The sequence below is a fragment of the Etheostoma cragini genome, chromosome 3 (genome assembly GCF_013103735.1).
Source record: "Etheostoma cragini isolate CJK2018 chromosome 3, CSU_Ecrag_1.0, whole genome shotgun sequence".
Lineage (NCBI taxonomy): Eukaryota > Metazoa > Chordata > Actinopteri > Perciformes > Percidae > Etheostoma > Etheostoma cragini.
In genome coordinates this window covers 23,805,374-23,820,002 of record NC_048409.1, presented here as the reverse complement: position 1 = coordinate 23,820,002, position 14,629 = coordinate 23,805,374, and the positions used below count along the sequence as shown (strand labels likewise).

General features: G+C 39.5%; 1 protein-coding gene across 7 annotated transcripts in view; it reads left to right on the top strand.

Annotated features, from left to right (window-relative positions):
* Positions 1 to 13,785, top strand: part of LOC117941700 (chloride channel protein 2-like) — a 140,595-nt gene extending 126,810 nt beyond the window's left edge. For all 7 annotated transcript variants that reach the window (XM_034866710.1, XM_034866709.1, XM_034866716.1 and 4 more), the window contains 3 exons: positions 6,006 to 6,092; positions 9,992 to 10,222; positions 10,415 to 13,785. In XM_034866710.1, coding sequence (XP_034722601.1) covers positions 6,006 to 6,092; positions 9,992 to 10,186 — 282 coding nt within the window. In that variant the 3' untranslated portion in view covers positions 10,187 to 10,222; positions 10,415 to 13,785. The remainder of the gene's footprint in view (positions 1 to 6,005; positions 6,093 to 9,991; positions 10,223 to 10,414) is intronic.
* Positions 13,786 to 14,629: the final 844 nt, after the last annotated feature.

The window sequence follows — 14,629 nt, the reverse complement described above, 5'->3', positions numbered from 1 at the left end:
GTGTGTGTGCGTGTGTGTGCGTGTGTATGAATTTGTTCTCTCTACATATTGCTCTGCTCTCTAGCTTGGCCTTTCTTGATCTGGCTACCATTTATCGCAAGCTGTTTGCTGTTGCTGTTGTTGTTGTTCTGTGTTTGCATGCGGGAAGTTTTATAAAGGACAAATCAGTTTCTTTGATATTTACATCACAATATGTCTCTGCAGTTACTGTGGACTGGGTTTTTGCCCGGGACTGCTGTTAGTCTATTTGAGATAGTGGCTAACAAGATATAAAGCAATGAAGCTATTGCACATATTATTTACAGGATAAATATCACAGTAAAACAATTTAGCAACAACTTTCTCTCCTTTTATGTCTCTTTTTATCAACAATTTCCCAGACACCTTCGATAATAATGAAATCTCACTGTCAACAGTTTTCTGCATTAAAGTTTTGGCCATTTCTTCGCTGTTTTCTTGCTTTTTGCAGTATCTGAAGAGGTATCTCTTTAGATCTCCCCCTCCCCGTAATAGATATTTGGCAGCTCCTATCTTTACTTGTCTCTGACTCCTTGCTCGGTCAGTCTGCCGTTTTTTCTTTCTCTGTTCCTCCAACAATGCTTTCCTAAGTTGCTTTCTCTTTTTTGCCGGCTCAGCCATGACGATGGTGTGAAAAGCTCTGAAAAACTCTTAAACGCTACCTTGTTAGCCAGTTCCTTAATGGGCGTATGTGTGCAGTGCCGTGAAGCAATTTGTTACATGGCAAGACCTGATATCACGCAATACTTCCTAACACTGAGTTGCAAGACAAACACAATTCAACAAAAAAAAGTCATATAACCATTCCAATGACTCCAAAGCTGTTCAGTTAAGGTAAATTAAGCTAAAAAAACTGTATAGTTCATTCATTTATTCATATTTATTATACAGGAAAGTTAAAAAGTCAAATTACATTACAATATAAATGGGCCTAACTCAGTTTAAAAACTAGTTTTCAGCAGGTTTCTGTTCAGCAGAAACATAAAACATTGAACAAGGTTACAGCACGTTGGGACAAAATTTGTACAGGACATCGACATGGACTAGACACATTCGCACAACTAAAACAACAATACAGTTTTGGCACATAAGGACAGAGACACTTATACATGACATCAGCATGGGCTAGACAAATACAAACAATGCGAACAAGGCTTGGACAATACATGAGCAATTAATGTGTGCAAGTGTAACTTTAAAGAAGGAGCTGTTTGTTTGCCTTTTTGAAATATGTGATGGATGATAGTGTTAGGATGTGATGTGATGAAGTTTTGGTAAGTCAAAGCGTGCAAGTGCAGTGCAATGGTGAGACCAATTTGGAAGGTTACTGTGGATCTTGAGAACTCAGTGGTATAGTCATGCTATTGGTTCAGTAATTTCCTTTTGTGGTAAGAGTCTAAATAGGAAGGCAGTAGGACATAGTAGAAGAAGAAAGATACAATCTCATCTTGTTGAACACATAAAGTTGCTGATTTAACATTTTTGTTACGATAGACACGTGTTCCCGTTGTGTAAGGTGCGACTCAAGTAGCACACCAAGATATTTTGTAAGCCTCTGTGACGACAAGTTCTTGGTTAGCAAAAGTAATTGAATCAGTAAAAAGATTGTTTTTCTGGATGAGTGAAAATACATACAGGACATTCAGTTTTCTTTGATTTGATGGTTAAATGGTTCTTCTAGGGGCGGCTGTCTGCCAATCGGAAGGTTGGGGGTTCAATCCCTGGCCCTGCAGTCCCGTGTCGAAGTGTCCTTGGGCAAGACACTGAACCACAAGTTGCCCCTGATGCTACGCATTGGAGTGTGAATGTGTGTGAGAGTTTATTTGATGAGCAGGTGGCACCTTATACGGCAGCCTCGGCCACATTGTATGAATGTGTGTGAATTGTGAATGTATCCTGTATGATGTAAAAGCACTTTGAGTAGTTATTAAGACTAGAAAAGCGCTATATAAATACAGCACATTTACATTCTTTTTCATCCAGTTGTGAAGAAGCTGAAGATCAGATGATAATTGGGAATTTATGACTTCAGGATTTGAATCCGAGAGAAAAATCACAGGATCAATCATCAGCATACAGTAGACATTTTGAATGATTACACACTTGAGGGAAATCATTGATGTATAAAAGAAAAAGTAGAGGTCCAAGAATGCTGCCTTGTAGAACGCCCACATCAGAGATTACGGGTTGGGTTGCAACCTGTTTGTTTGGTAGGACAACAACATTTCTATCACAGATGAAGACACATTTAATTAGTGAAGTTTATTTAGCAAGATCTGATGGTTCAGTGTGTCAAAAGCTTTACAAAAGTCAATAAAAATGGCTCCAGTGATGTGACCTTTGTGAATTGTGCCAAGTATTTGTTCAGTGAAGAGTAGTAATGCCAACATGGTTGATTTCTTTGCACGGAAACCAGGTTGACAGTCACTGAGCCGGTTGTTTATTTCAAGATAAGTACTTAGCTGGTTATGCAGAACTTTTTCAAGCAACTTAGACAGTACTGGATAGCAATAGGTCTGTAGTTTGTAACAAGAGTATGATCCCCAGATTTAAAAATAGGAGTGATTTGAGCCATTTTCCAGTTGGTGGGAAAGGTACATTATATATATATATATGAAAAAGAGGTATGAGGCTTTCAGCATGAGTCTTTATAAATGAAGCGTTTGCACCATGGATATCACGGGCATGAGTGTTTTTTAGTGATGGCAGTATTTTAATCACCTTGTTCTGAGAGATCTCCGACAATGAAAACTGATCAGATGTTGAAGAGAGAACTAGTGAGAGAGAGCAGGGAATGGGAAAATATGTTGCCAATTTAACAGATGATATAAAATACTCTGTGAAAGCATTTGAATTTTTTCTGGGTCTGAGATTAAAGTACCCTGCAGAGAAATTTGAATCATTTTTTTGTTCTGTTCTCAGTTTCACCTGTGATGACCTTAAGGGTCTGCCACAAAGTTTTTGAATTGGTACCAGATTCTGTTGAAAATAGACTGCCTTAGCCTTGCACAGTTCAGCTGTACATTTAATTCAAATTTGAATGAAATTATTTGTACTCTCTGGTGTTCAACTCAACCTCTACATTTTAAGGAAGGAGGCCTTCTGTTTAAGTAGTAGAAGTATTTCAGAATTGTGTTAATGTTAATGTTAATTTACTCTGCCTAGGTCGAACCTTGCTGGCAGTAGCATATATATTCAGTTCATTGTGAAATTGTGTTTAAATTTGTTCTGGATTTTCCAGTAACAGCTCGTCATTCCAGTCAATAACACTAAATTCAGTATTGAATTCTGGTAATTTTGAAATTGGTATTTTAGGTGCAGAGTAGAAAGCATGAGTTTTGGAAGATTTTAAGATTGTCTGCAAAGACGAGCGAATGATCTGAAATAGCTGCTTCTATGACATTCTACATTGCATATTTTGAGAGTGATTCGTGAAGATAAGATGCAGAATTGAGATGCGCGTTTTGCCTATTCTTGTTGTATCCTTGATTATTTGATAAAGTCTGAGTTTCATAACAGTGTCTTTCAAAGATTTTGATGAGCCATCATTCCAGTCAAGGTTAATATTACCCAAAATTACAAGCTCCTTTGTTGTAACAGATTGAATTATAGTTCCCTTTTAAAAGGTAGCTCCAGTAATAAATGTCCACATTGTGTTCTGTGGATTTTAGAGTTTCTTCAGGAAAAGATATCCCATTATTTGCTTTCTTGTTCAGTTAGATGAAAAGATTGCTACCACTCTAAAAAATTATCTATATCACTATAAAAAACATCTCCAGTCCGGCGAGGACGTCCGATGGCCAGTGTTGTGCAGCAGCAGAAGATCTCCAAGCTGCCCTGAATTTTCTCCCCTTCACTTTGATCTAATCTTACCTTGTTGTTTTGGTGCCAAACACCTCTTTTGTCAGGTAATTTAGCTAACTGTAAGAAATCTAACGTGAAGGGGGAAGAATTAGTTGTGTATCTGTACAGCTAACGTTACTGGTGAACTTATTTGTGGGTTTACCTAGTGCCGTTAACCGTGGTCAAAACAATTATACTGAAAATAACTTTATGAGCGTGTTGAATAATGTGTAAGCTCAATCAATATGAATAAATAAGATCTCTGCTGTATTACTGTGTTGAAAAGTGGCATGTAATGAATGAAAAGGTGATGCCATGTGACAGGGAAAAAAGCAGTGTTGCGTTACTGAGTATAACTCCTTCTGGGAGTTGTGTAATTGTATGATTTACAATTACACTTGAACGTATCATCTGGGTGGCCAGTGTTTTGGCGGAAGTTAAAGGAACCAGAGGGCTCAGAGATTATATGACCCCACTGACAGGCAACTAAACTAAATGTCCCATGTCAACCACAAAATGAGATTTCTCTGTGTTTGTTGAAAACATTTGGGATAGTCTAAGTACATAAGTCAACAAAATATATAACATACTGTAGGTATAGTCATTTTTATACATGTTAATGCAGAAATGTTACATATTTTACCTTTAACTCATTCTCTTAAATACATTCTAAAGGTTAACACACATAGTCAGAAGAAAATTGCATTTAATATTGTATAGAGATGCAGGTCTTACATTATTGTCTTGATGATCATTGATTGTGAGATGCTACTGCATTTTTATTTTAATCACTATTAAATTTGGGACTAGCCTTGCTCTAAAACACTTTTACAGTCTTTTTCTTGGCATAGCTTACGTTTGTTTGGCACAGTAGGATCCATTTCAGTCATCCTCAATGCCCATTCTGGCTAAGCAAAAAATCTCAATAAACACTAAAAGGGTTAAGAAACCAGAAGTGGGCGTTGCCTGCTACCTTTGTAATTTGTCACTGAAGTTTTTGACCACTCACTCTTTTTGCGGCACAGAGCCTATCTGATTAAAATAAGTTAAATGATCCCCGGGGGAAAATTGAGTCATGCCATCAGCAAATACAGTACTTATACTCGGCAAAAGAGGGTCATAGAAACATACAAATTTTAAAACAAAGTAGAAATGTAAGAATAAAGATATTGTATGGCACTGATAGCACATAATAACCACTTCGGTATTCACTGAAAATTAAAAAAAAAAATTCATCTATCATAAATCACACAAATTCAGCTACTAGTTTGACAGATTCTCCAGTCTTCTGTAAGTAGGATATTGAACACATCCCCAATGAAGGTTGTTTAACAAGGGAAGAGGTTTGGATTTGCCAGTTAAAGACCGTAAACTTAACTTAGGTAATTGGTGATATTGACATCAACTATATTATTATAATTTTGTCTTGACATTAATACCACTTCTATAGGAGAGACTCAGTGAACTTTAACATCTTCAATCTTGACCCCATTTATGAGACAGCTTTCACAGGTTGATGTGCGGTCAACATTTTTAGTAGAGTCTCAAGTCTGCCATACACATCCCTAATGAACCAGTCATCAAAGTGGTACTATTTTATTTTAAAATGTTGGCAACATGAAGTTGGAGATGTGCTGGCTCATTGTGGACATTATTATCCATGTAATTGGTATTACATGTATTCTATCCATGTATTGGATATATCTACCAAACTTTCCTGAAATACTACCATTAGAGTTAAAATACAGACATTGCTATCAGCATTGTTTCCATCAGTATGTTTCAACTCCAGGACAAAGTAACAGTAGTAATGCAGGTAGTAAATGCAGGTATTCAACAAGTCAATGGTAGTTAATGTTTTCTGTTTTAAAATAAGGAATACAAACATTTTGATTGTCCCTGTGTCATATTTTCCAAAGTGATTGGATCCCATTTAGTGGAAGATTTGACTAGCTCAATGAATCTATTGTGAATTGACTTGTCAGAGTTGGATAATATTCAGTCAGTGGTTCATTTCCCTAAGTGAGCCTCATTTTCTATTTATAATTAAGATAATTAGGAACCCAGCACAAGGTTGTCTCTGGTTTGTGCTGTTTCGAACGTTTCACTGATTTTTCCCAACTACCTCTGCTGTTTTCCTGCAGACCCACACCATCTTCTCCCTGCTGGGCCTCGACCATGCCTTTGTCACCAGCATTGGACGCCTCATAGGGGTGGTTTCTCTCAAAGAGGTAAGAATGTTGTCACAGGTCATTTTGGTGTGTTTGACTTTTTGGTGGTTTTACATATTTAATTATAATGAATGCATATTGTATCACTGAATTTACTGTTGGTTGGTTTCATACCTCTTGAATCTAAACTCACAATCCATCAATCCATTTTAATAACCCTTCAACACCTAGTCTCATCTCAATTTTGACTGTCATAATTTATACAGGCAGCATATTCACTGCTTTCATAATTGTAAAATCACTGTCAATATCATCAGTAGTGCTGTCAACGTGCTGTACACGCACACACACACACACATTTTAGTTAACATTGAGGATTCCTCCTCCCTCTGCATGTTATGTACTGACAGACAAAAGGCTACTTAATATTGCTGTCTCTATCTATTGTCTCTGACCCTCTCCCTCTCTGTCTGTTTTTCCTGCATAACAAACAACTGAAAACCCCTCGCTCTTTGTGAATTGGCTAGGAAATGGTGAAAGGATTGTTGCTAAGTGCAGTGCTGCTTGTCTGTCCCTGACATTTAGGCTTTTTTGTTCTGCGTTCCACCAGCAGACAAAAAACGATAAAGCCCAGCCACTCCCAGTCTGCCTGTATTACAGACACGCTGTTATATCAGAGCCTTGCTGGTCCATTTGGAAGAGAAGAATCACAAGAATTCTTTCTTTGTAGTCTGTTATTATAGTGCATTATTTCAGCATGCAGACACTTTACTTTCCAGTATTGCTACAGGATCTGTAGCACCCAAATCTTTCACCCTTTCAGCCAGATTACAATCTTGGCCTGGCCAAACAAAAACTCAGTAATAGACTCTAAAAAATAAAGTGAGAGATGGGATGAAAGAGACTGTGGAGATTCACAGCAAACTTTCTCACAGATCCAATGTGTTGACTACAATGAATTGGATTTGGAAACTTCCAAGAAGGTATTTTGAATTGACAAACCTGAGAATAAAAGTGTCGCCATTTCTTTTAATCTGTAGATCCTATATCCAAAAAGTAAAAAACATTGATGTGAGACAATTCTGTTTTTCCTTGTGTGTTTACTCTTAAAGACATCAATTATCAGGGAGTCCGACTAAATGGGACTCATTTTTTTTATTTCTATTAACATTTCTCAAAATCAGCTGGCAGCATGTATATTGGCAGCAGCAGGTCTTACCTTATGGGAACTACTTTAACTTCTGCGATGTGTAGGTGACAAGGGGAGTTGCAGTTTAATAAATGTGCAGTAATTTCCTCTTCTTCCTTCTCCTCTCCTCTTATTCTGTGAAATGTTTCAGCAAACAGCAGCATAGGTCAAAGTCATTCTGACCTCACTTTCCAGTTCACATTACCCTCTGCCCATGATCTTTCTCTCCATTACATCTAAAAAAAAGGTTCCTGTGTTAAAAATAAAACATGGCTTATGTGCCTGCGCATCATATTGTAAACTACTGATCTGTCACTGTAGAGCAAGGCTAGCACAGTGTCAGGGTTAGCAGTTATATTTCCACTTTAGAATCTTCTGGTGGGATCACAATAATTCTGCAATCTGGCGGTCATTTGGGATTCATAGAACTGTAGTTACTTTCGTAACTTTTTCATCTCTACTGACTTCTAGAGGCAATGCTTAAAGCACTGCATAACTTATAGCAGCAGAATCACAAGGAATCCTAAATACCCACCACGCTGAGGATAATCAAGGGACCCTGGATGTAGGACCACCTCCAGTGGGTGGGTAATGGCAACATTGACCCTATAGAACCTGGAGAATTTGCCCATGCCATGTCCATGAGGCAGCAACATATGTCCTCCAGAGGTACACCTCTCAGGGCAGTCCATGATGTGGAAACACTCCTAGTAGAGTGGCACATCACGCCAGATGGCAGGGGATGGTTTCTGATCCCATACGCATAGCAAATGACATCCACAATCCAGTGAGAGAGAAGTTGTTTAGAAAGAGTGCAAGCTTTATTTGGTCCATCATAGTAGAATGACTGTTCTGACCGCTGAATGACCGTGGTAGCAGCAACATTTTTAGCTTAACCCCTCCATTGCCTGGTTCCACCTGGTGGGGGGCGTAACCAGGCATGTATACATACTGCAGGCCCAAGAGATGCAGGAATGTGACGTAGGGCTGCAACCTGCCCACTCAGAAGGGAGCAAGGAAGCGGACAATGTTGTCAACACTGAGAGAGGATGGGCAGGCTAGGCCATCATGGTTGTCCTGTCTAAGGCTACGTCAATAAAGGTTGTGGTCTGAGAAGGGTTCAGGACACTTTTTTTCTAGATTTACTTTTTGGCCCAGCTCAACCATGTGGGAGAGAAAACGAGATGTGTCGGGGATCACTTGGCCACGGGACACTGCACAGACAAGCTAGTCGTCTAGGTATGGCTGGATCTGGAAAAAATTTAATCTTCATGCCTCAAGACTGCATCGGAGTAAAGGCTGCTTCCATGCATAAGATCTATAGCCTCGGAAGTGTTGGCCAGGAGGGCAGATAACTTCTGGTCCAGTGCTTGGGCTTTTGCTGGGATGCTGATGATGGTAATTTTGACCCAGCCAGAGGCAGGGGGGCGTCCTTGGAACTGGAGCCTGTACCCTTGGTTTAAAGTGGCAGAGCATTAGCAGCACAATGACGAAACTGCTGATGGCAAAAGAAAAACTGACAGCCGGCCTTGAGGGGTTCAGGGGGCACAACAGACAGGATCTGGGGCTCAAGAGTGTCTGGTGTGAAAGCAGAAGGGGAACCCCCACAGCCCACACTGTATGAACATAAGCTTAGGGAGGTGGTGCAAATGACAGCCTGTACAGCAGAGTTGTGAGGGACCAGAAATCAACATGGCACCAGCGAATATGATCGCTAACTATAATAGATCTATAGTACCGTAAGTTAAGGGAAGGGGCGTAAAACAGCAATGGGTAGTGTTAGCAAGAAGAGAACAGCTAGTCAGCCTTCTGCTAACTAAACTATGGCTCAGCACCGTGAGCTCAGGGAATAGGGTAAGTACACTGTCTAACCCAACAGAGGTTGCACAAATGGGATGCTGTGAAAATAAAAATAAGTAGTGACAACTAACTTAAGTAAAAATGAAATTAAACCAGGAAATACAAGGAGTGGGCGGCACAGTTGCAGCCTTCACTGGATATAAATAGCTTTGGCAAAAACAAAGCCACGAAGTTAATATACAGCAAAAAAAAAAAAAAAATTAATACCGAGAGCGGGGGGCTGCAGAGGCTGCCTTCACCATAAGGGGTTGCACACCACAGTAAAAGGTTAACTTTGACGAAAACACAGCCACTAACTTAATGTAAAGAAAAAACACAACTTAATACCAAGAGAAGGAATTGAAAATACTAATACACCGCTGAGGGTTACAAACTGCTATACAAAGTTAGCTTCAGCGAAGTAGAGCCACTGATGCAAAAGAAATGCAAATGATAGAAAAGACAACTCAGTAGTGAGAGGGAAACGCAAACAATGCCTTCAGGTCAAGGGTTGTAAACGTAAGAACCACACCCTACGGGTGAGCCGTCGTGGCCCTTGGAGGACTAACAAATTGTTGCTGCTCTGACTAACACGGTCACAAGGCCTCCAGTGATGACAATGTAAAAAAACATTTAAGTTTAAGGCTTTAGCCAATGGTAAGTAATTGCAACTGCACGCGAGAAAATAAAAGGAACAGATCACCCGATGACATCGGAAGATGTAGTCTCTCCCGGGTCACCCAGGGGTCACAAGTGACATTGTTGGTACATATACTCAAACTGCGCATGCACAAAAGGAATATTCAATGCTGTCTGTCAGCAGGGATGAAATAGAACCATGTACCAGATAAAATTGGCAGTTGTACATGTAGTGCATAGACTTGAACTCTTTGTGCCTTCCTCCGTGACTGTCTTGTCTTTCTCACTCCAGCTTCGCAAGGCCATCGAGGGCTCTGTGACAGTGAAGGGTGCGAAGGTGCGTCCTCCTCTGGCCAGCTTCCGGGACAGCGGTACTAGCAGCAGCGAGAATGAAGCCACCGAGCTCCACAAGCTATGGGATCGCCACAAGAGCATGCCGCTGCCCCGTGAGCCCACCCCCTCCGAATCTGACGAGAAATCCCTGTGAGGGAAAATAGAGGCGGAGGAGGAAGACGAAGAGCAGGTAGAGGAGGAGAAGGAGGCAATGAGATTTTTAAATCTCACAAAGCCACAAAAATGCAAAAATCCTCAGGGCTTAGGATCAATATTTAATGATGGAAAGAGTCTTACTGCTAGCCTTTTCATAACTCCTCCTTTCTCTCCTCATCTACTCCTCTTTCTTTCCACCATCCACTTTGCTTTATGGACTCACCAGTGCTCTCTCCAGGAGTCTTGCACTGACCAAGCCAGACACTCGACGGGAGAGAGGAAATCAACTCAACCTGTGCCCTTCTCTCCATTTACCTTCGGGAACCCACAGCAGAGCAAATGTGGATAGGGGTTGGGGGACTCATGTTGATTCCAGCAAGGTACTGGGAATAAGTTGAGATCTTTTAAAAAGGGATTTTTTTAGCAGACTTTGTTTAGCTTGTGTATCTTTAGAGTTGAGATCAAACTTTGGACCTGAAAAACGTTATCCGTTGAACAAGTCTTCCACTTGAGAAGAGAAAGCAATGATGACAAGAAAGAATAATGTGAGTGTGTACTGTACTTTAACTGTGAGTGTGTGAAATAAGATAATGTGAGTATGCATGAAGGGGGAGGTAGCAAACTATTTCTTATAGAATTCTTTTAATACGTTTGGAATACATTTCATTCTTTGTTTTCCAGCTTGGATAATATCATTTCTGAGTGATCAGGTGGTCTGGGTTTAACTGGAATTTGCCATGGAACAATTTTTTTGTACATTACTCTACAGTTTGTCCCATTGACTAAGGGGACTAAGCACTGGACTAAGGGGACTGGTGCATTAGTCTGCGTTTTTTTTCCTTGTTTCCATTTTACCTCTTTTCCTTTGTCTTCTCATCTCTTCACTGTGAGTCTTAATGGTCAGATTGAGAGTACAGTCTATGCAAGCAGACATGCCTGTTGGCAGTGGCAGAAGCACGTGTAGCCCATTTAAAAATGTACACTCCTTTCATACTGTGGCTGCGGCCTTACATTACAAAGACACAAAAAAGATTGCAGAGAGACGTGGTTTTCTGCTTATCTAAATCTAGCTCCTAATAACTATTCCAGGGAAGGTTGGGGCGGATGGAGAGGGCAGGAAGCGAGGGAGCAAATGGATGGCTGAAAGAATGAAGACATCATTACCTAACCAGCTGCTCTGGGCACTCTCATCAATCTGCCTTTGAACGCTAACTGTTAGCTAACCTCCATTACTATCACAGACAGACGCCCCCCCACCAGCTATATGATGTAATGGTACAGGGCTCAGACAGACACTGTTCTCAATATATACAGCAGCAGATGGCAATATGTGAGCAGAATCAGCTTGCCTAATGCAGAAAAATAGCTGAAGTGAAGTAAAGAAAGATCCAGTGAGATTAAAATCACTAAGGGAAATCCATAATTGACCAATAGTGAGTGATCAAAGAAGTAGTTTAACCATTTAAAATGTACCTGGTTCACCACTGTAAGTCCAAACCATAACAAAATATTTGCTCCAGCTACTAGCCCAACGTAGTTGACTGATTGAATCTGGAACTCGAGCCATGAATGATTTATGGCAGCATGGTTTCTGATTCAGAAAGCAGTCTGACATGACAGATAATGTATAAGTACAGTGTATTTAATAATTCATGCCTGCCATAATGCTTGAGGCTTGTCAGTGCACTATCTGCTCCTTGACAGAAAAAACATTGATTTGTTTTTGTCTTTTCTTCCATCCCATCATCTTTTTTTTCCACTACTGACCCCAGATACATCCTTTAAGACACACTTTTTTTTAGTTTTTATCTTTAATGTATTTTTTTGGACTAGGCAAGGATATCCACTACTACCTACAGAATCTGCTCTACCGTTTGGATGCCTCATACACAACTTCATTGTGTTTTTTAGCATTTGACGCATTAGATGGATTTTATTTTTGGTGGTGTGTTGTCTTGCTGCGCACCACTGAGTAAAGCAAAATACACAGTAAAACTGCACGGCTTGGCATGACAGAGTGCATGTGAGCTTTGTTTTAGAACTCAAATGTACCAAAAACACAAGCTTGATGGAAATGAATATGGGACTAGTGAATTATGTTGTCTTGTTATGTTTGCCATCTTGTGCCTGTATGTAACGTGTCTTTACAGCATCTTTTTTATACTTATTGAGTCCGATTATGTCACTTTGATAGGCATGTTCCATTCACCCATTGTGCTTTATTTACGGCCTGATTTTAAACTGGGGATGAGCTTTTTGCAAAGTAATAGTTAGAGATTAATATATTTAACATCATTCTTGTAATTTAAAATCTTTAATAAAAATGTAATGTCTTAACCAATCTTAAATCTTTGACTAATCTCTATTTAAAGAGATTTTCGGGGGCTTGTTTTATAATGTTTTTTTTCTTCACATTTGACTGATTTTTTTCACAAAGAGATAGATTTTTTTAATGCTGTACTTTATGGATTTCTTATCTGTTGACATGCTGTCTGTAACATTTCTACAAAGACATGTATTTTTAAAGTGCAAATAACACTAAATGGGTGAAGGATTGCAATGGCTGCCAGACAGAGAAAACAAGGCAAGGGAAGTTACTGTTAAAGGGACCTGTATGTGGTCTGTTGGTGACATGTTCAAGTGCCTGCATCAACTCCTCTTCTTTATCAACAGGAATAAGCAATCCACTAATGTTTGGGTCTGGTTTTCTAGTCACGCAGCTAAACAAGGCACTTTTCACACACAAATACGTAAGCGGGGTAGATGATGTGTTGGCGGGGTGTGCAAATGTCACCATGGCAACCTGTCGTCAGTGCCCAACCACATCTGTTACTCTAGAGACTGACAGAGATCCACTAGTCTGATTTGGTTCTGTTCATTTGTTTGCGTTTTTCATCGATTTTCATTATTCTGCCTTCTGCCAGAGCCTTCCCCTCTGCAAACATTTCAGAATCTTTCATCTCATTTGCTACCAGACAGATATAGACCCAGGTAGATGCATATTTAGTAGTCTGTATTAATCAAAGTAGAAGTTGTAAAAAAAAAAAAAAAGGTTTTTCATTCTTTTTATGGATGATCTTGTAGGTAATCAATTTGTGCAATAACTGTTGTTCTTCTCATTTTGTAATCCAGTTTTAATTGATGATATGAATGCAAGATAACCTTATTTTTGTAAAGAAACCTGAAAAGTGTAAAAAGATGTATGTATATGAGGAGAACTGATGCTCACACAGGAGCTTCTGTGTGATGAAGTGATATTTGAATGACGGTTTAAGGGGGAAAGTTTCCCAAATGCCTAAATAAAAGCTGTCAGAATCTCACCAGAATCGGCATTAAGATATTTAGCAACAGCCTTTGCTCAAGTAGAGAAGTGGCTCAGACTCTTGATTTTGGCTTTTGGAAACCTTCCCCGTCTCATCTTAAAAAGCCTCTGTGGTGAATCTGCTGCATGAACTGTAGCCGCGCTCTCAGCTCCCAACCCCCCCACCATCACCACCACCCCCACAACCATGTTGAGGGTTATGTTTTATGCACTCCATGGGCTTAGGGAATGTATATTGTACTGGCGGCTCTCCACTACAGCAAACCCCAAGGGCCTAGCTATTTTTCACACCGAAAAATTGTTTTTTATATCAGGGATGAATAAATGAGATTTTAACAATTATTTTGTTGAAGATTTTTCTGTTTTATATCTACTGATATTCTGCAGATGCCTGTCCTCTTTTTCCCTTCAGTAACAGCTGGAAAGCACCTGGAGTGTTGTTTTTGTGTTCCGGTGATAATCCCAGTGGGGAAGCAAACAGCGTAATGCCACAATAATTAGTTATTTTTGTCCCAAATCTTTTTAGAGCTCAGTGATTTAAAGGCTGTATACGATTTGTGTGCCTGACCATGCATTTTGATCAGATGAGCATATTTTATACACTGTAATTCAATCTGCCCAAATCTACCTCGGTAAACAAACCATTTAACGAGGTGTATTTCTTGCTATTGGAGAACAGATTTCAAGTTTAAGCTTATTTCATTGCACTAGTAAAGGCTTTTTATTTAAGAAAATACACATGACTACAGACACAAATAAATAACTTTAAACAACAACTGACCAACAGATTAACAAATGTAAAGGCAAATTTACAACAAGATTATGAACCTATACGTATAGTCATACTAAGCATAGTGGTATCTAAATACTGATGTCTTTCCAGCTCCCTACAACAAGAAGTAACTTTACAGCTACAATGACACAAATCTCTATGGAAATAAACTGAAAACAATGTGCACCACAACCAATTCAATGAGGTGTTTGAAAGATAACAGTTAAGTTTATTTAAGAACGAATTGAAAATGATTGCAAATATTTAATTTCACTTGTGGGAATGCACCAAATTTGTATCCCACTCAGGGTATGGACCCTCATTGAACTTGTCAAAGGCTTCTCCAA